We start from the raw sequence: 20,434 nt of genomic DNA on the forward strand, positions 1-20,434 counted from the left end.
TGAAACAGGGCCCCTAAAGAAAACACTAAAGGTAGTATATGACAAGAGGGTTCTGGTAAAAGATTTCAAAACCCTGCCTTACGGCTTTTAAGATGGATGTGCGCTGGAGGCACCCGTTTTCAGCCATTCTAGCTGGGCCTAGCCACTGCGGGAAAACATACTTTATAAAAAATATGCTGGATAATGCTGATACTGTGTTTTCTGTTATGGCTGAAAATATTATTTGGTGCTACAGCTGCTGGCAACCTTTGTACAAAGAACTCCTGTGTAAATACCCCCATATTCGCTTCACGGAGGGCCTTCCGGAATCCTTCAGTGATGACCAGTTGCTCCCCCCAAATAAAGTGAACTTTGTCATATTGGATGATCTAATGACCTCTGCTTCTAACAGCGCGGAAATTGGCGACGTCTTTACAAAATATGTACATCACCGTAATCTAAGTGTTTTTCTCATCACACAGAATATATTCTGCCAGGGGAAAACCAGTCGCACGATCACCCTAAATGCAAAATATATGGTACTGTTCAAAAACCCCAGGGATAAACTACAGGTCGTAACGCTGGCCCGCCAGATGTACCCAGGAAACAGTAAGTTTTTCATGGAGAGTTTCCAGGATGCAACCACCAAGCCTTATGGTTATCTATTGGTGGATTTGTGCGCAACCACCCCGGAAGCTTACAGACTAAGAACGGGGTTGTTTCCCCCTGATTGGCCTGTTGTATATATTATGAAAAAAACCACAACCCATAACAAAAGGAGGTGACTTAAGCACCTGGCTTCTCACTTGTAACTGCCCGCCAGCCCACAACATGTCTAACTGCGTTAAGAGAAATCTGCCCCTTTTAAAACTGCTGATCAAGGCTTCCCCGCGCCAGAGACACTTCATTCTGTCTCATGCTTCATGTGACTTAATTTCTGCCATCTCAGAAATAGCGCTCAATACTTTAAAAGGCAACGTACCTCTATCTGCCCGGCAGATATCAGTGTTGAGAAAAAAACGTGCGTTTATCAAAAGACTGAGCAATAAAAGGCTGTCTTTGAAAAGAAAGAAGCAGCTTGTTAAGCAGTCGGGCGGTTTTCTTGGCCCCTTACTAAGTTTTGCTATTCCACTAATAACTGGCCTTTTAACTAGCCAGTAATGGAGTATGCTGAAAAAATGTACCTTGTGCCTAGCCACCAGCTAGAGCAACTCAAGGCACCTACTCCACGAGAGGAAAACATCAGGGCTGCAGCCATGTATTCCTTAGATGGTGAAATGCAAGGTGTTCTTCAGAGGCGGGATTTGTCCCAGGACGAGAAAGCTAAACAATATACTGCACTGCTTCAAAAATACCTGGTCCATGTCAAACAGGCTGACGCTGAAAAGGAAAAACTCAGTTTGTTTTTACCATCAGCCACTGAGCCCGGTGCTGTTGCTGCAGAATCCCCTGCAACTCACGCAGGTATCTTTCATGAGGTCTTGGACAGCCTTCCTGCCCGATTTAAGAACAAAGCGCGGCTGCTGTTAAACAAAATGAAGCAGAATCAAAGTATTTCATCCTGGGATGAAAAAGGTGCTTTTGTTTACAGAGGGGAACCTGTTCCTGGTTCCAATATGCTGGACTTGGTGAAGGGGATCACCCAGCTTCATGCTCTGCCTGCCCGGCGCATCCCTAAAGGATGGGATTTATTTCTCCAGGCCATGGCTGAACTTAATGTTCCATCCACAGTTGTTGGGAATCCCACCATCAAGGACATTTTGGAACACATGAAAAATCCAGGCCCTGTTACAGAGTTGCCACAGGTGCCCACCCCATCCAGGAGATCTTCTAGAAAGCAAAGACAATCTAACACCCTTAATTGGCTCAGCTTATGAATAAAATAAGCTTTTAACTCCACCCCCACTGCCTTTGCCTTGTTATTAACAAACAAACAAATAAACCAGACACATAAATTTCATTTTTAAGCCGGGGGGGGGGGCACTTTATTGAGAAACACGGCCATGAAAATCATTACAGGAGACACATGTCTGGGCATGTTGAAAAACACAGGGGGCAGATCGGTGCATGTTCCTCTCCTTTTTTACAAATTGCACCACCATCTGGTCATTCCTTGGTAAATCATCAGAATACAGTTCTTGAATCTGTTTAAAACTCCGGCCCCTACAGCGCTGGTCCAGAAAAAACACACAGTGGTACCCACAGGTCACAGCGTCTGGGGCCTGTAGTTGCCTTGTTTGAAATGTCGTTACAGAGGCGTTTTTTCTTAAAAATGTCATGATGGCTCTGGGGAGGCGGGGATGGTCTGGGGGGTGTCCATAGGAGTCAAAAAATTCACCGTGGTTGTCTTCTGTCAGGTATATCGCGAGCCAGTGTTCTCCAGGCAGGTTGTGTGGATGTGTGTTGACCACTAGCCCCAGTGGTCTCTGCAGAAGTTTCTTTTTAGGCAGCTGGTCAGAAGGAAATACACCTTTGAACATCTTCCTGGTATAGGAGTTTGTATCCATCAGGCGTGTTAACTGCAGCGTGTCCATCTTTACATATAATCAAACAAAACACTCCTCCTGTGGTTAATTTCAATAATATTGTCAAAAACACCATATACAATCATATTCACAGTTTGTGGGAGGGGCCTGGCAAACCGTATTTCTGCCCGCAGATTCCCTGTATTAATCAAGGAATAGTGACTGCCACATTCTTGATCGGGTGAGAGATCAAAGGCAAACAGGGTATAGCCTCTTGCATAATCTTCTCTGTTAATTAACAAGGCTTTGTCTTTCATGTGTTTACCAGATGCATGAACCAGGCTCATGTATTCCCTCACGCAGTTTCCTTCATCAAAGCGAGGTTGAAATGGTTTTGCCGGGATTTGATGTCCAGACTGGTAAATTGCAAAAAAGTTTATGTCATAATGCTTGAAATTAAAGGGGTTTTTATCATATGCGCCGCTGAATGAATCGTTATCCACAAGGCCTACCACAACAAGCTTAGGTAGTTGCCCCAGGAATAGGTTTTCTTGATTGGATATTCTGCTTCCAGCAGCAATGCTGAAAATTTTCATAGAAACTCTATCCACGGGGTATTTGGCTGTGGCCGTAAGCAATGCTTCGGCGTGACCCAGACGTACACCTGGGGCTACTCTGACTTTCTTTACAAACAGTGATGCAGTCAGGATTTGCAGCTTGTAGTGCACGCCGGGATCATCGCTCATAAGGCAGAATGCGTCTTTACTCCGCGTGAGCTTGATTTTCACGTCCACCCCATTTAACAGTAGTTTTTCTTGAAAAAACAAGTCTGCATGGAGGTGCCCCAGGAGGTCTATTTTTCTGCTTTCAGCAGTCAGGGCGGCTCTTCTAATAAAGCCTTGGTTATCCCCATCCAGGCCTGTTGATTCATGTTCCCCTGGGGTGTCTTTGTAAAACAGCCCTGCAGAGAATTGGGTTGAAAGCGTCTCACCCCCAAAATTCAAGATGGACTCAATAAAAGCTCTAAAAGGGTAGCAATTATTACTTTGACTTATGAGCCTGTCTCCTAGTGTCACATCCAGCTGGCTGAAGATGGCTGCGATCGGGTAATTCACCAGCCCCACCTCTGCAGCCCTGGCAATGTTGGTTCCATCTTCTTTCACTATTTTGCAGCACAGGTATAATAGCGTATTATTCAAGTCTAGGTAGTCTTCACCATTTCCAGCTATGAAAAACTCAAGCGGTGCAGACTCTGTCACAGCTGCCAGTGGGGGCACCTCAATAAAAATGCTTCCTTCTACACTGGTCTGTGTAGGGGCTATTTGGAACAGGTCCAGTTCAGATTTAGTGCATTCTTCTGAAGCCCCATGAATAAAAGCCATGTTGGGTTAAAATATGTCTCTGGAGCGCCCCTTCTTTCTTCCCCGCTGTCTCTTTGCCACCCTCTTCTGTGTCACCTGGCGCCTTTTAGCCTTCCTTTTAAAGGGACGCGGCGGTCCTGTTAGCTGCGCCTGCGCTGCTTTCCTTTTAAGCCCTTTTCTTCTTTTCATATACACAAGGCCGGCCCCCTCTTGTGTATTCACTTTATTCAAAATGGCCTGAGAAACATTTCCCACCACGTCTCTGGCAATATTCCGGGCCGCTGTTTTTACGTGGGGCCTGATAATCTCGAACCCCCTTCTCAAAAGGGGAACAGCTTTTCGAAAAAGACTTCGGAATACCCCTCCAACCCCTGCCCCATACATAACAGGGGCGCCTTGGTAGCCAGGGAGGCCATGTCCCGCCTGTGCCCTGTAATAGTTGCTATAAAGGGCAGGATCCCCATAACTTTTTAAAAGAACCATCTTTTAGAACAAGCAGGTTTTCCGGGGGCGAAAGTGAAGCTTCACAATCACTTTGCCAAAGCGAAATGACACGTTTTTGTTCTGATCTGTCTTTATCTCCACAGAGATGGTGTCTGCGTGATCTCTGTTCACAGAAAGGTAGTGAGGTTTGTCATACGTTATGGTTATGTTTTCGCTGCTCTCCCCGCGTATGGGCACACAGCGTAGCAGGGGCACATAATAGTCTCCCACGATCTGATGTGTTACAATATCTGAGTAAATGTACAAAGTGGAAAACCCTGCTGTTATATCTGCGGTGAAAGGTAGTTTCTTGACAGGGTTTCCAGGGAACAGCCCTAATATATAGGCCAGCTCCCCGTTTGCTAGAAATGTGTAAGTAAAGGGGGGTTTAAGCCTGACCTTCCTGGCCACGGTGTCATAGTGCAGAACCATTTCCGGGGGGTCCTCGTGGGCCTGCATGACATTGTTCATGTGATCCAGCAGCTCTGGTATGGATGCATAATAACCCCTTTGTAGAAAAAACACCCACTTCTTCACCCCATTAGAAATTTCAAATGTTGCATCCTCAGTGATTGTATTCCAGCTGTGTGGGTAATGTATTTCTGCTAATCCAACTTCCCAGTCCCCCGTCAGTTCCAGGGGTCGTGCAAGCTGTGTGGTGAAAGAGGCGCTGGTGTTCTGAGGAAATACCTTAGCGCATGCGTTGCTAGGTAGGGTGATATAAAATCCATTTCCCCCCATTTTCTCACCTATGCAGGTTCACGCAGATCTGTACCCGCAACCCAACTGTTGAATTTGTCAGGCCAGCCTAACCATTTCACCAAGTGTTGCTTTTTGTTACCCCGCCCCTTCGTTGCTAAAACTTTTTCAATCCTGTAAACCTGGTCCTTGTTCTTCACCTTTTGTAATTCTTCAGGGTAGAATGTCCCAACAATTGGGTCCCCCGCATAATCTTTTAACCTGAATACAGGTCTTTTTGCTTTGTGGTGGACTTGGTCAACTATGAAAACCTCTGTGGTAAAACTTTGTTCATAACCTTTTTCGAAAACCCCCTTGAGCTTGGAGACCCGTACGTGATCTCCTTTTCTGAACAAGGGAGCAGCTTTTTTTCTGTGTAACCTGTCTCCATAAACTGTTCTCCAGACAGATAGTGTGTTGGATTTGTTAACATCCACGGGTCGTGTCTTGATTGTTCTGTGGAAAGAATGGTTATAGCTCCTTATAAGCTGTGGCAGCACTTCAATATACCTGAATGTGTTCTTAGCTGTAAAAAATCTCCACATTCTTGTTTTCAGAGTCCTGTTAAAACGCTCCACAACTGCGGCTTTGACTTCATTGTTGGTAACAAAGTGGTGAATGTTGTGCTTTTTTAGTAACTCCCTTACAGGCTTATTCAGGAACTCTTTGCCAGAATCAGTCTGTAACTTGCGAGGTATTCTTCCCTGTTTGAAGATATGTTGAAAAGCCCCAGACACCTGCCTTCCTGTTTTGTCTTCCAGGCTCCTAGCCCATGCATATTTAGACAGTATGTCCACCACCGTTAAGATATACTTGTGGCCGCTGTTGTACTTAGAGAACTGCTGCATGTCCACTAAATCTGCCTGCCATTGTGCATCCACTCCCGAGACAATAGTCTTGTTTCTTTTAAAATGGACTCGTGCCTGTTTGTGCAGTGTATAAGCATCCTGTTCTGAAAGCCATGTGCTAACTTGTTTTCTGGTCAGTGATTTACTTTGCTTTTTAGCCTCCTGGTAGAGGGGGTTCACCCCTCCGTAGCTCCCGACAGACCCTGGTGAATAATATATGCTCTTTAAAATTTGATCTGCCATGTTGTTGACTAGCACACATATGGACACAAGTGTCTGTTGTAAAATGTTTTTATTTACAGGTGATCCTTCTCCTTTTGCCACAACAGGTCATTCAGGGGCAAAGGCCTTTGCACGGTTGTCCTAGAGGCTCCCCAATAGACAGATTTTGGAAACTTCTAACCAGCTCATCTGCCTAGACAAAGAAAAAATGCTCTCAACACACAATATACACGATGGAATAGCAGGCCCCAATACATTGCCCCAAACTTCAGCCTCCATATATTTACCGGTGAAATGGGGCGACCGGGTCTTGCATCCCCCTCTAATTCCTGGCTTCCAGCCGCCGTGTGTACCCCAACAAGTGGGGGGATGCTTGCTTCTTCTTCTCCCTGTTCTAAAGCACGACTCCAGTATGTCACCCATTCTGGCGCTGTCATCCTGCGCTCCATTTCCTCCAACCTCTGGTTATAAAAAAAATGTATAGTTGATCCATAAGCACAAACATCCACAGACCCCCCCCCCCACACCCCTGTTATAAGCACACTTCCCATCACCCTTCTATGTCACAAGCACTTATTGTAAAGCGTGTATATTTACCATTGGTTTTGGCCAAAAGGGTCCTGCACCCATCTCTAATTCTTGGGATAAATCATTTTCCACACTGATGGGGTCAACAATTGTCTCATCTTCTGGCTCTAAAGCACGATTCCGATGTGTCAGCCATTCTGGTGCTGTTGTACTTTGCTCCATGTCCTCTGGCTCCTGGTTATAAAAATTGATTGTCGTTCCAAAACACTGGCCATCTGGTAAGTCAAGTTCCATGGGTCTCCCCAGTCCAAAGCACTCTGGCAAGTCAAGTTCCATGGGTCTCTCCATTTTTTTATTTTTATTTTTTTTTTTGCTTGTTTGTTGTGGTAAGTCTCTACTGGTTGCAAAAGAAAGAGGGTTTCTCCCCTCTCCCCGGCGGTTTAAATTTCCCCCCCTCATCCAGACATGCCCTGGCATATCCTCGGGACCACCCTCCACACCACGCAGCAGTCTCATGGTCCCTAAAACCCCCTCCTATTGGACCGGGGTCCCGAGGGGCGTTCCTACAGGGGTCACATGGCACCCCATTTCCGGGAGGGCGGCGCAGAAAATGGCGCCCTTCGGGCGCCACCCTCCCCCCTGGTCCTGCCGTTCTGAAACCGCCACCACGTGGTCAGGGGTCTCGTGAGGAGTTCCTAGAGGGGTCACATGCCCACCCTCCACCCCTTCCGGGGCGTGGTTTCCGCTGACGTATTTCCGCATCCGGTCACGTGCTTCCGGGGGCGGGGCGGGGGGAGGGGTTTCCGCATCCGGTCACGTGGTTCCGGTATTTTGACAGAAGGTGGGTCCCTTATACTACTGAGAGGGGATGGCAGAAAGATGCAACTACATGGCCCCCTCCTTTGTTTGCCCAGCTTGCTGCTTGAAACAGCTGCTGCAGTGTGCCACATTGCACATTGTTTGGTGCCCCAAAGCAGCTTCTAAAGAATGGAGTGGTCCTCTGCAAGAATGCAAAGACAGATAATACTTAATTGATATACATCTCGGAGCACAACTGCACCCAATTAAGCACTTTCGTATCAAATGCAATCAGTAGGGAACTTGGGTACATCCTTAACTCTCAACCACTAAAATCAAGAGGTCTTTTAAAAATGTTTGGCTGGACTGTATTTTAAGGTTTTTATTTAATTAAAAAAAATTTCTACTAAGGACAAAAAATATACGTGAAATGCAATAAATACCCAAACAGCATGAAATATTCATTCATTTTAGCACCCAGTCCTAACCCTCATCACTTCCATGAACCAATTGCAGCTCTTGCCTAAAACCACCAATGGGAAAGAAGTTGTGCTTCACAACTAGCCAATAAGAATGGGGTGTCTTGTCTCAGCACCCAGCATGCTCAGCGTTCCCCATCTCACCTCTCACAACTTTGTTCATTTACACAAACTTCACGCTCCGTGTTGCTACAAAGAGAACACCTTTAATTAGTCTACCAGTGAATCTCTATGAATATACAACACTGCCTCTGTATTAACATACAACGTTGCTTCATTTCACCATATTTTTCCCCCCATTGTAGCAGTTTCAGACTGTTGGGAGAGAAAATTCTCAAGTTCCACCCACTCCAGCAGAATTCTCAGGTTACGTCTGACTGTTATCCCGTCTGTGACTAACAGCGATGGTGGGGGAAGGTATTTGAATTCAGACAGTATTGTGGGAAAAGAAAAATTATACCACTCCTTTCTCCAGCAATGCAGTCAACACTCCCTATAAGAAGTTTGCCCCACTGTGTGGACCCCTTTGGTGGTTTGCTCGGGTGGGGAGTCTTCCGACATTCACTGCTGACTTCTGGCTCAGCTGAGCTCTGAACTGCATGTAGCTTAGCTTTGAGCTGTGTGATTGCATGTCCACACAGCTGAGGGGGCACAAGGCCTGCAGCCCCAAGTGGAACTCTTCTTAGCAGAAAATAAAGCTTTGCACAGCACGAAAGAGGACAGCTTGCACTGTCAATGTAATAAATATGTCAAGGTGCATTCTTGCATTATTCATGCCACGTTCAGTTTGGTCATAAGGCAAATTAAAAGCTGTCGCCCCCTAAGGGCCAAGTTCAGCGCTGACCCCAGTGTCACATGCTTTTGAAACACATGTAATATGTGCGTGAAGGAAAATCTATTCTGTGTGCAGGGCAGGGCCAGCCCATCCGTGAGGCCAACCTCAGGCAAGAGATGGATGGGGGCACCCATTTCTGTCTTCCTACTTGCCTTCCCTGCTTCTTATTCTCCTTCCACTCCCTGGACTGGAAAAAGGGGCAGAGAGGAAGAGCGAAAGTGGAGGGGAGGAGAGTGCTGAGCTGGGGGTGGGATGGGCAGAATGGGGTGGTGGCATGGACAGGGAGGGGGGCAGATTGGGACCAGGAAGGGGGCAGGTTTGGTGGCAGCAGTGTCTGCCAATCCTAATTTCATTCCTGGGTTCAATCCACCTTCACTGATTTACATCCTGTTGTAGCCCCATTCCAGAGCACGTGGGATAGTTGTGGCATGGTAGCTCTTGGTTGATAGCCTGGAGAGGCAGTGGCGTAGCTACAGGGGGAAGCATCATAAGTACTGCAGGTGCTTCAACGTGCCACGTAAGCAGCCCCTCCTACTGTCAGAGCCACTGCAGGATGCAACAGCAACATGCAGTATATGCCGTTTGATTTGGCAAGCACCTGCACGTCGCTGTCGCTGCTTGTAATGGCTCTGGTGGCAAGTGGGAGCAGCCATTTACATAGCATGTTGAGGGGCCTACAGTACTTATAGCACCCCCCCATAGCTATGCCACTGCTGAGAGGAGATCTGCCACTGCTGCTAAAGCAGTCCTAGAGAAAGAAAAGATTAAAAAAAGGCCAGCTACCAGCTACAGGTCACTTGGAGGACACAGTGTCACTGTCACCACCTGCAGGTAAGCCCCCCTACTGAGTCACATTGCCCTGAAGTTGCCCCCCCCCCAATTTTGCCCTCCAAATTTCACCTGTTCGCCCCTCCCAATTTTGAGTCAAAAGTTTTCTGTCTCTGTTGCCACCAGTTTGTGTTGTCAGTTCAGTTTCCTATAGATAGCTGGCTGGATCTTGGCCAGCTCACATTGTGGAGGCCATCTGGCAAGGATTTTTGCAAGCTGTGAAAGCAAGCAGGAGAAGGCTGATGCATATGAAACGAGAGCATCTTTGGTACCTGTGTGGCGAAGAACTGCATGTTCAGCTTGTCCTGAGCCATGATGAAAACGTCTCCTTTGCTCCTACAAATAAAAACAAGGAAGAGTAAATTCCCAACATGTACTGTTCTGCCAAGACAACAGTCTTTTTCAGATGAGCAGCCAAGTTGGCCTTTTTGCTAAACAACCTTCAGCAGCCTCTGATAGCAGCACTTCAGCTGATGCCTGGGGAAAGCAGGAGCATTGTGTTGCTTTTTTAGACTTACAGTAACCCAGACTCTTTATTTTTTAAGATTGTTCTTTCTCGCTGTCATGTTATTGTGTTGCCAATTTTTTTGGCTAGTGTAGAAATTTGAACTGTATGTTTTGGTACCATTGTAAGCCAGCCTGAGTCTTCATAAGATGGGTGGGGTATACAGTCAATTTTTGTTCTATGCTGGGTTAGGTTCCCGGAAACCCTGGCAGATACCAAATCTGTGCCTAGGGAGTCATTGATCATATGGGATCAATGGTGTTGGGGAAGGGGTAGGTTGGCCTGACAGCAGCAGAGACCCTCAGAATGCAGGAGAGACCTTCAAAATGGTGCCCGCAAATAGCACAGAGAGATTTAAAATGGCCATGCGAAGCTTCAGAATGCCACCAGAAAGCTATTTTCTATTTTGAAGGTCTCCACTGTATTCCGAAGGTCTCTGCTGGTATTCTGAATGCAAGGGGAGACCTTCAAAATGGCCCCTGTGAATAGTATGTAGACCTTTAAAATGGCACCTGCAAATAGCTTTTGGATACTGCAGATAGCTTCAGGATGGATGGTGCAGAGACCACAAATAGCCAAGAACAGACCGTGAACTGAAAGAGGTAAGTGTCAATCCTCCACCCCATGGTTTTCTAATATTAATTTTATTTACAATATACATGCAAAGTAGAGTGGAAGTAAACAGACTCCAGAAGCAGACAGCAAAAATGCTCAGCTTGCATCAGATTCCCTAAAGCTTCCAGCTCCTGCTCGAAACCACTGGCATACCTGGGGAGGGGGCAAGGGTTGCAAATGCCCCAGGCAGCACAGGTGAGAGAATGCTGCCATGCCACCAACCCCTCCAGCAGCGCCCAGTATGGAGGCTTTCGGAAGGCTGGGGAGGCCATGTGCAGCCCCCCCGGCCCTTCAAAGCCCCCCCAGATGCGATGGGGGCAGTGGCAGCAGCATTATTGGGGAGGGGCAGCCTTCTTCGGTCCTGGGCCTAGGCAGCACAGGGGCCAGGATCGCAAGTGCTAGAAACTCCTATGTCTGGTTGCCTCTGTCTGACTCAAAATTCAAATTGCACCTTTTTCTAGCTGCTTCTCTGTTCCTTTTCCCAAACTCTCATGGGTGTTACTTTCCCAAAACTGGAGAGAGATTAGAACCTTTAAGGCCCATTAAACCCTCTCATTATGTTCCTGATTCAGGCTTGTCTGCAAGGTTGTCATGCAAATTAATAGAGGAAGCCCATTTGTGCTAATGGACAAGAATGTCTTTGAGGGACTATGAAAGTGTAGCTGAGAAAAACACAGGATTGGAAAAAGAGTTTATAGGAAAACTGGGAAACTCTGTATTGAAGGAGAGGATGAGAAAAACTGCATGCAAATCTGCTTTACCTGGAAAAAGGAGACAGATAAGGAAAGTAGGAAATATCTCCTGCATTTTTTTTTAAAGGGAAAGACTATAAATACATATGTGTGTGTGTGTGCATGTGCGTGTGCATGTGCGTGCGTGGGGATATATATATCCACAATGCCAGACTTGCACATGCTGCCAGGGAGACAGCCTGCATGAAAGTGCCATAAAGCACCAGGAAGAGGGATGCGCTGGTGCGCAGGCCAGCATGGGTGGGCACTGGATCTCTGTGTGGTCAGAGAGGCCCCAGAGCTATTGGCAGTGAGTCTACTGCTGAGTGGCATTGAGGCATTCCAGGGCGGGGGAGGGGAAATGGTGAGAGGGCAAAACTGGGTGGGAGAGACTGGCACATGTGGGAAGTGAGCAGACTGGGCCTGAATGGGGGCAGGGGTGGGAATTGCGGCAGACACTGCTGCCAGATCCTATCCCTCCTCTTGGTCCTGAAAGCCCTACATGAGGCTAGTTGGTTCTGCACCAGTTGTATCACAGCACAGGCAATCCAGTTACGATTGGGCTGCCCATTGTATTTGCCTTATATTTAGGCTCTTTTCCCTGTGTTAAAAAGTACGACTCTTGTAGCCCAATCCTATGCATGTCTACTCAGAAGTCAGTCCCATTATAGTCAATGGGGCTTACTCCCAGGTAAGTGTGGATAGGACTGCAGCCTTAAACCCCATTTTGTCTGTGGAAAATCCACCGTTCTCAGTATGGGAGGCAGGTCACGTAACAGTGACCCTAGAAACTACTTTGGGAATGGGAAACATTTCTCTCACCCCCTCCCCTTTGGAATGCATAGGGTGGGCTTGACAGCAAAGCCTTGGTGCCAAATGTTTCTTCCTGATGATTTTAGCTCTGTAAGAAATGTTGCCTTCTGTTGGTGACAAAAAACAGACTGTTTTGGAATCAGGCCACACTTTTTTGTGATGATTGATTGACAAGGATGCTTTTCTTTGCTATTTCTGTGTTTCCTTATCAGTGGCGTAGCAGCAATGTCAATGTGCAGGTGTGCTTGTGCATTGCTGTTGCTGCCCAGATTGGCTCCAGTGGTGAGTGGGAGGTTCTAGTAAAGATAACTGTGCTTCTGAGCATTGGTGACATCAGTGGTTGGCCATATTGGACACTGGCAGGAGGCTGATGCCCATCTGGAAGCCCATCACTGACACTGGAACTTGCCACTCAGACCATGTGCAGTGACACTGAGTGAGGAGCTACTGCTGTTCTCCTTTTCCCTGGCCCTTCTAGGCCGAGGACGGAGCCAGAGAAGACCTCACATGACAGCAAAAGATCCCTGTTCACGACAGCAGGGGTGGTGGAGATGCTGTTTCTCATTTACATGGAATGAGCATGGCACCATGTGGGGCCCATCACAGGAGTGGGGGCACAACACAAGTCTTTGCTTTATGGCTAGAGGTGATTGAAAACAGTCTTTTCATTTTACTCTGAAGTAAGCCCAATGTGTTCAGTAAGGCTTGGTTGGCAATCCTAGCTTTCTCAAGGAGAAAAACAAAACACCTCTACTTTTGGCTCAGCAAAACTTGGTACTGGCCCCTTTTTGGAGCACCTTCAGAAGACCTTTTCTTCACCACTGAATAACCACTAGTTTGCAAACATTTGGAATTATTAGGGCCATATTTCTGGCCAAGAGGACGGGGCATCCAGTCAGGCTTCACAGTCTAGCAGTCCTTCTCTAGAAATTGAAGCACTTAATTAGCTGTGGTTCCCCAAGGCAATACACGATTCGGAGGATCGTGTTGAGACAACAAAAAAGTCACAGCATCTTGACATCACATCTAGTGCACGACCAATGGCCCTGTTCCAAACTACAGGCTGAGTTCAAAGCAGAGGTAGAAAATTGGGGGGGGGGGGGGAAGCTGAGGCATCTGTTCTATCAAGCTGACATTTGGAATGAGTTGCATTGTTGTGAGCGGCAGCTATGGATATTAAGACACCCGGAACTAGCACAAAAAAGACTCATCCATCAAGGTCCTTACAGGGCTCAGTCACCCTGCCTAAGGGCTATGCCCTTCAGAAAGGCTGACATCTTTTGTACCTACCCCTGATCAAAAGAGCAAAATCAATGACATGTATTCTCTTTTTCTCTGACACATGCTGGTTGTTTCTTACATGCTTCTCACTCTCTCTCTCTCTCTCTCTCTCTCTCCACACACACACACACACACACACACACACACACACACACCCTTCTTCAGAGTAAAAGGTTTTCCATATACTTGGTCTACCTTACCACTGCCCCATCAAATTCTTTGGAAAGTGCAGTGACAGTCGTATCATGATATGCTTGATTACAAATACCTCCTTCCAAATTGTTTTATTAGATTTTTTTTTTAATTGAAACATCCTTTTTCCCCGTATAAGAAATAAGCAGCCCTGGCACCTATGACCAGACCTTTAGCTTCAGATGCAATGTGCTTTGGGTTCCTTGTCACATCTTGTTTTTGGGCTTGCATATGTGTGTATGCCACTACTCCCTGACATCTCCAAGATATTGTTAGGTTCCAATGCTAAGCATATCGATTAGCGAGAGGGACGTACATCGTTATCTGTGGGCTTGGCATCCACACATTTGAATATCCGCAAATGTCAATCCCCTGGCTGAGCGGGCCTCAGAGGACCTCCCAGAAGGCACAATTTCATTCTCTGCGCAATTCTGTATCAGCGGGGTGTTCTGAAATGGATCCCCCATGGATACTGAGGGCCTACTGCACTTTTAAGTATTACTCAAGTAAGTATCGCTTGCTTAGGATAATTCCTGTCTTGGTTGGTTGGCAACCTTCAGTCTCGAAAGACTATGGTATAAGCCTACAGCACCCAGTATTCCCAAGCGGTCTCCCATCCAAGTACTAACCAGGCCTGACCCTGCTTAGCTTCCAAGATCAGACGAGATCAGGCGTGTGCAGGGTAACAGTTGCTGTAAACCCAGTCAGAAACCAAAAAAAGAGTCACACTCACCGTCTCATTAACAGCACTGCTCAAAGTCAAAGCAAGAGCAACAATCATGGCACAAATGTAGACGTTCATCTTTTCTCTTTTATTTCTGAAATAACTTTGATACAAGTGGTTGTTTAGCTGGAGCAGTGGCTGCTCCAGCGCTTGACAACCTGATGCGGGAAATAAAATCAATATTGGGGAGATTGGTCTGGGTTTTAGAGTATGTTTAACTTTTTAAGTACTCACCACTTTCACCATGGTTAATCATTAATGTGTCCATGCACTGGGCTAGGTGCAGGTTTCAGATGTACTTCAAAGAAGTCAAAGGTACTTAGGATACAATCCTATGCATAGGACTACTCAGAAGTAAGTCCCATTACGTTCAGTCTTACTCCCCAGTAAGTGCACATAGGATTGCATTCTTAATTGCTAACCACAAGCCCAAGGATAGACCGGTACACAGGAAATCAGGCCATGAAGCATTTGGGTTTGTTCCAATTTGAATTGATCAATAGTTTCCATTTCTTTCCCTTTTCCAGAAAAAAGGGGGAAAACCCCCCCCCCCAGTGTATTCTTGTATGTTGCAAGTAGGAAAGAATTGTATTCTGAGGGAATTCAGTTTGTAGTTTAGGTTTTTGAGTATTGTTTTGAGTAAAATTTTGAGACCTAGGTCCTTGTTGCTACCCCTTTTGGTGACAGAAGAGTAAAAGGAACAGTAAAAGAATCAGGTTGTCCTTTCAGTCCCCTCACCTGGGCAAGCTACTTTGCATATTATAGAAACTGCTGGCTGTTATGCAGATTGAGCATAATTGAATTTTTTTGCTCGACTGATGAGCTTGACTGATGAATTTCTTACCTGTCATTTTGTGTCTGCTCCTGGCAGCTCTCTCAGGAAGGTGGAGATTAGTAGCATAGCCAGAGGGTGGTGGTGGTAAGTATTGCAGGTGCCACTATGTGCCACTATAAATGGCCCCTCCCACTCACCTTCAAAGCCATTGGGGCAGCCAAGTCACCTTGGGCATAGATCATGGGCAGGTAGGATTGGAAATGTTCTCAATAAATGACTACAATAAAACCAGTGGTGGCAGAACGGGCGGTGATGTCCCTGGGCCATGCTCCTGGATTTCAGCTCCTGGTTATGTCTAAAGTTTGCTGACCCTCAGCTGCTGCCAGAGGCAAAGCAATAAGGAGGGGTTGTGTCGGCACAAAGAGAATGTCCTGAATTCTCCAAGACAATTATTTTCACATAGCCCTGGCTCAAGCTGTAACCATCATTAGATTGCCAAGGCTTTAACCATCTTTTTATAAATACACTCACTTATGGAATTTTGTTAACCAAGTTCTAGTTCAGAATAAACTCCAGCTCATTTACACTTATTGAGGAGTACATTTTTAGATGTACTAGTTTCTCTGCCATTCCACCCACTTCCTTTATTAGCATATTAGACACCCCCATGACATGTTTCCAAGAGGTTTACAGCTATAAAGGCAATGTGTATAAAGAAATTGAGTAGGCTACAGCCTCCTCTGCCACCTGGGAAGAGTTCATGTCTTAATTGTAAATTAAACATGTCCCCCCATCTGCAGCACTATCACACTTATGTCCAGAGCCTCTTTCTACAAAATGAAAAGGCTCCATCCAATTAAAGCAGTGGTTCTCACTCCTTAGAAGCGGGACCCACTTTTTGGAATAAGAATCTGTCAAGACCCACCAGAAGTGATGTCATAACCGGAAGTGACATCATCAAGCAGGAAAATTTTTTAACAATCCCAGGCTGCAATCCTACCCACAGGTACCCAGGAGTACGTCCCATTGACTATCATTGGTAAGGAATATACATAGTAGCGTGTTAAAAGTACAGGTCTGTAACGTTTCCCCAATGCAGTCATATACCATGGTAGCATCAAGTCTGATATATTAAAAATAATATATTGAAATGAATGGGGGCCCACCTGAAATTGGCTTGTGACCCACCTAGTGGGTCCTGACCCACAGTTTGACAAACACTGGATTAGAGGAATTTGTTAACTGAGAAATCTTCCAGGTTACAAAGGTGCCATCAGCTAAGCACTTGGGAACTTGGAGATTATGATATTTGAAGGATATTCAAATGGAAGGCAATATTCCTGCCTTGGTCCACTTCAAGAATGTAGGACGGATTCATATACAGTAATTGCCTTTTCTACTTGCAAGGTGACCTCACAATGGAGATCCTGGTCTGGTTCAACAAGGAGGCAGATCCAGTGTTTGTGTTTGGGGGGGAGCAAGAGCACTACCAACTCCAGAGCCCAGGTGAATCAGGTGGGTAGACCTGGTCTCTGTGTTGAATGTGATGGTCTCCATGGCCAAGGTTTGCTGGGTGGGTAGACCTGGGCTCCCACCTGCCTTGGAGATGAGATCAACTGGCTGGGTAGACCTGGCCTCCCATCCAGCTAATCTTGCCAGTGCCTGCCCAGTGGGCATTCCCCTGGTGCCACATACCTCTTGCACAGTGAAAACATACAGACCAAGCCAGAAATATGTGGAGACATAAGTTGTTCAGAGGCAATTGGGGGGGGGGGGTTTAAAATATTGCCCAGGGAAAAGCAGAAAACACATGGAGTCTATAAAAGGCCTTGGTCCAGTGGTCATGGGCCAGCATGGGCTCCAACAATCTCCAACGGGCAAGAGGCTCATTGGGGACTGGGGGCAGGCCAGATTGGGGGTCCCTGAGGGCCATAAACAGCCCTTGGGCCGGGGTTTGCCACCCCTGATTTACAGCAATGCCTAAATATTCTGTATCTCTTAGAGCAGGAAAAAAAGTTCAGAAGCATGCCTTTTAGTGCATTCTTTTAAAGATTTCTTAGAATGTAAAATGAAAATTATCTACAGTGGGCCCACCTTATCCACGGCATCCATGGATTTGTGCATCCATGGATGCTGAGCCAAGCTGCAGAGGGGCTCAAAGACCCTCCTGAACACAACTAGAAGCCACTTCTGGTTTGCGCCGGTGACTTCTGGTCATGTCTGAAAAGGCTGGAAGGCCAGCATGACCTTCAAGGCAATTGTTGTGCTGCACCAGCCCTGCCCCCAATTCCAGTATCTGCAGATTTTGGTATCCACCGTGGGTCCTGGAGCAATCCCTTGTGGATACCAAGGGCCCACTATATATGCATCCAAATTGCACTCTGGTTCCTTTCACAGTCATTGTTTGAACCATCAAGACTTTTAGGGTTGTATAGAATTGCAGCCTTACTGGGACCTAGATGGCCACCCAGCTTACATAGATGAAGTAAGCTGAGAGAAGAAGTCTCTCCCTTCTTTTATTTTGAACTATGATTCAATACCATTAATTATTACATAGAGATTTGTGCTGTTTCTTGTGCGCAACCACTACATGGCTTTCAAAAACTCCTTTGAAGTAGGGACGCCTTCACGGGAGGAAGATGGGGAGATGACACTGTCCTACAATCGCAAACAAGTTATTTTCAATTTGTCTGGTCTGTAAAAATAACGCCTTCAAACAATGATGTTTTAATATCATAATAACAGATTACACGAGTATTCATATCTTACAGTGTAAAATGATTCCCTTAGCATCACAGTCGAGAATAATTTGCTCTTAATTAAGCTAAACAGGAATTCTTTTTTGCACACATAATAGGATGAAGTCTGCAGTCCCAGTTATACAAAATATACCTTTCATAAACAGAGCAAAATGGCTATTTAAAATATTTGCATTAAACAACCAATGGAGCCTTGTAAAAATGTTAGTGTTGTAATTTTTGAACAGCAGTGACTCAAGATTACTAAGATGACATTTATTCCAAATCACCAGTCTTTTCTCTTTGTTTTAGATGAAGAATCCATGTTCTCCAGAAGGCAATATGTTTGCAGTTCAATAGATTAGTCAAAGTTTCTGCAGAAAGAGCACACACCACATGGTCACTTTCCTTTTCTTCCCCATACAAATGATCCCATGTTGGGGATTTTCCAGATTCTGTTATGATAGAACTGCCAGCCTTGTATGTATCTTAACAAGTATGATACTCATCATAATGGCAAGCATCTGGTGCTATTGCAAACGTGGGGCTAGAGAGGCCCTATACCATTGGCTCATGGCACTATGTTGTCCCAATCTCCATGGAATGTTCCCTTTCCAATGTAAAGAAGAATAGAGTACAGTGGGCACTTCTTAAACGTGGGCTTGGCATTTGAGGATTTGAGTATCTGTAGATGCCCAGCTTGTGGCTGGTTGGAAGACCTCAGAGGACTTCCTGGATGAGACCAGAAGTGGCTTCTGGTTACGTCTGGAGGTGTTCTGAGGTGCAGGGAGGCCACTTGTAGCCTCCCCTCAGAAGCCATCCTGTTTGCAATTGGAATTCACTTCCAGTTTACACTGGTGATTTCTGGATGCATTCGGAAGGCCTTCTGAAGAGGCTGTGCGCAACTTCCAGAGGGCCAGGCACAGCCCACAGATAAGTTGTTGCTGTGTCAAGCCCACCTGTGGTTTCAATTATCTGTAGAGAGTCCTGGAACAGATCTCCTGCAGATAGCAAGGGCCCACTCTATGGTATTATAATCGGACACTATAATCAAACACTGAGAAAAGCTCACACCTTTATAGGGTACCTGTGTCCAGCCCTGTAATACTCTGTTTAAACTGCAAAACAGGGCAAATGGGGCATATTCCACTGAGAAAAAAAGGACTCAGGGAATGTGGGGGTCGATCCTGCTATACAAATGATGTCAGGAAGGAGTACCTCATAGCCAAGTCTTCTCATTCTGCCCCAGTTTCTGGAAAGAAACCTGCAAAGACTTTCAGAGAAAGAGTTGCAGCCTGAGTTCCAGGGTAGCAGGCAATGATATCACTATCATGCCAACTTCAAGGAGCTTGAAGCCAGGATGGTGTAGTGGTTTGGGAGTTTAACTTGGAAGAGTCAGGTTCAAATCCCCACTCAGTCGTGAAGCTTCCTTACCTTGACAGCCTCTGTGACTGTCCCCCACTTCAAGATGCAGTGCACACCCTGTTGGCATGGAAAGTTGGATAGGATTGGGCCCTAAATTGAAATAAATTGAAGCCCACAGAGACTTTGCCAATGCCAACTGCTCCCTTTAAAGGCTGCAAACTCCTTTCAAGCCAGTGCTTCGATGTAACAACAGAGTCTCCTTTTTCATTGCTATCGCATTCTTCTCAGTCTTCCCATACCACTTATCTACCTGCGCCATTCGCCTAGAAGCAAGTTTCAAACAAATGTTACAGGCCTCGACTAATAGATCAACAAGCAGCAACAGGACCATGCTTTGAACAGGTTTCCTGGCTAATGTCTGGGGACAGAATAAAGACAGTAGATCGGGCTGAGCAATGATGATGTGCCTGAAATGTTGCAACACATTTTGTACTTCCACCTCGAGTGTACGTAGCACAACTGGGAAAAAGAAAACACAATTCATCTCAATCTGCCGTGCCTTCTGCCTACTCCAATTAGGCTCTTACCCCTGCATCTGGTCTTTGTGTTGTTATCTGTCCCACATTTATTTCAATTAGGATTACGGTGCTCTTGATGGAATGAGACAGCTGCCATTTTCACCAACCTGCCCTGCACGATAAGATCATCTCTTCCACACATAAAACTTTGTGCCTAGAGCAGGGGTGCCCAAACCCTGGCCCGGGGGCCACTTGCAGCCTTCGGGCACTCCCAATCCGGCCCTCAGGGACCCACCTGAAATTGGCGTGCAACCCACCTAGTGGGTCCCGACCCACAGTTTGAGAAACACTGATATAGATTAACATACAGTGCTGCCTTTAAGCCAATTGGACCAAGTGCTACCAGTTGGGCCCCACACCAAAGGGTTCCCTGCACTAAGACAATCTAGTCTTGTATGCAATTTTATATTAAAATGTGCTTAGATCCATTTAGTCCATTACAACACATACACTTTTTAAGTGCACATTTGATTGCTTTCCATTTTACTGTAGAGATATAAAGTCTATAATAAATTTTTTTATATCTTTAAGATTCTACACACTTTGGCTGTGA

General features: G+C 46.0%; 1 protein-coding gene and 1 pseudogene across 1 annotated transcript; both read right to left on the reverse strand.

Moving 5' to 3' along the window:
- Positions 1–2,515: 2,515 nt before the first annotated feature.
- LOC136656100 (uncharacterized protein F54H12.2-like) lies at positions 2,516–3,826 on the reverse strand. The gene has a single exon (XM_066632940.1). The coding sequence runs from the start codon at positions 3,824–3,826 to the stop codon at positions 2,516–2,518; it is 1,311 nt and encodes a 436-aa protein (XP_066489037.1).
- A 10,455-nt stretch (positions 3,827–14,281) lies between these two features.
- LOC136656735 (5S ribosomal RNA) lies at positions 14,282–14,401 on the reverse strand (annotated as a pseudogene).
- Between the last annotated feature and the right edge of the window lie 6,033 nt (positions 14,402–20,434).

This window comes from Tiliqua scincoides, chromosome 6 (assembly GCF_035046505.1).
Source record: "Tiliqua scincoides isolate rTilSci1 chromosome 6, rTilSci1.hap2, whole genome shotgun sequence".
Lineage (NCBI taxonomy): Eukaryota > Metazoa > Chordata > Lepidosauria > Squamata > Scincidae > Tiliqua > Tiliqua scincoides.

Excerpts from the sequence above, each read along its gene's own strand:
- LOC136656100 (XM_066632940.1), bottom strand. The coding sequence starts at position 3,826 with ATGGCTTTTATTCATGGGGCTTCAGAAGAATGCACTAAATCTGAACTG.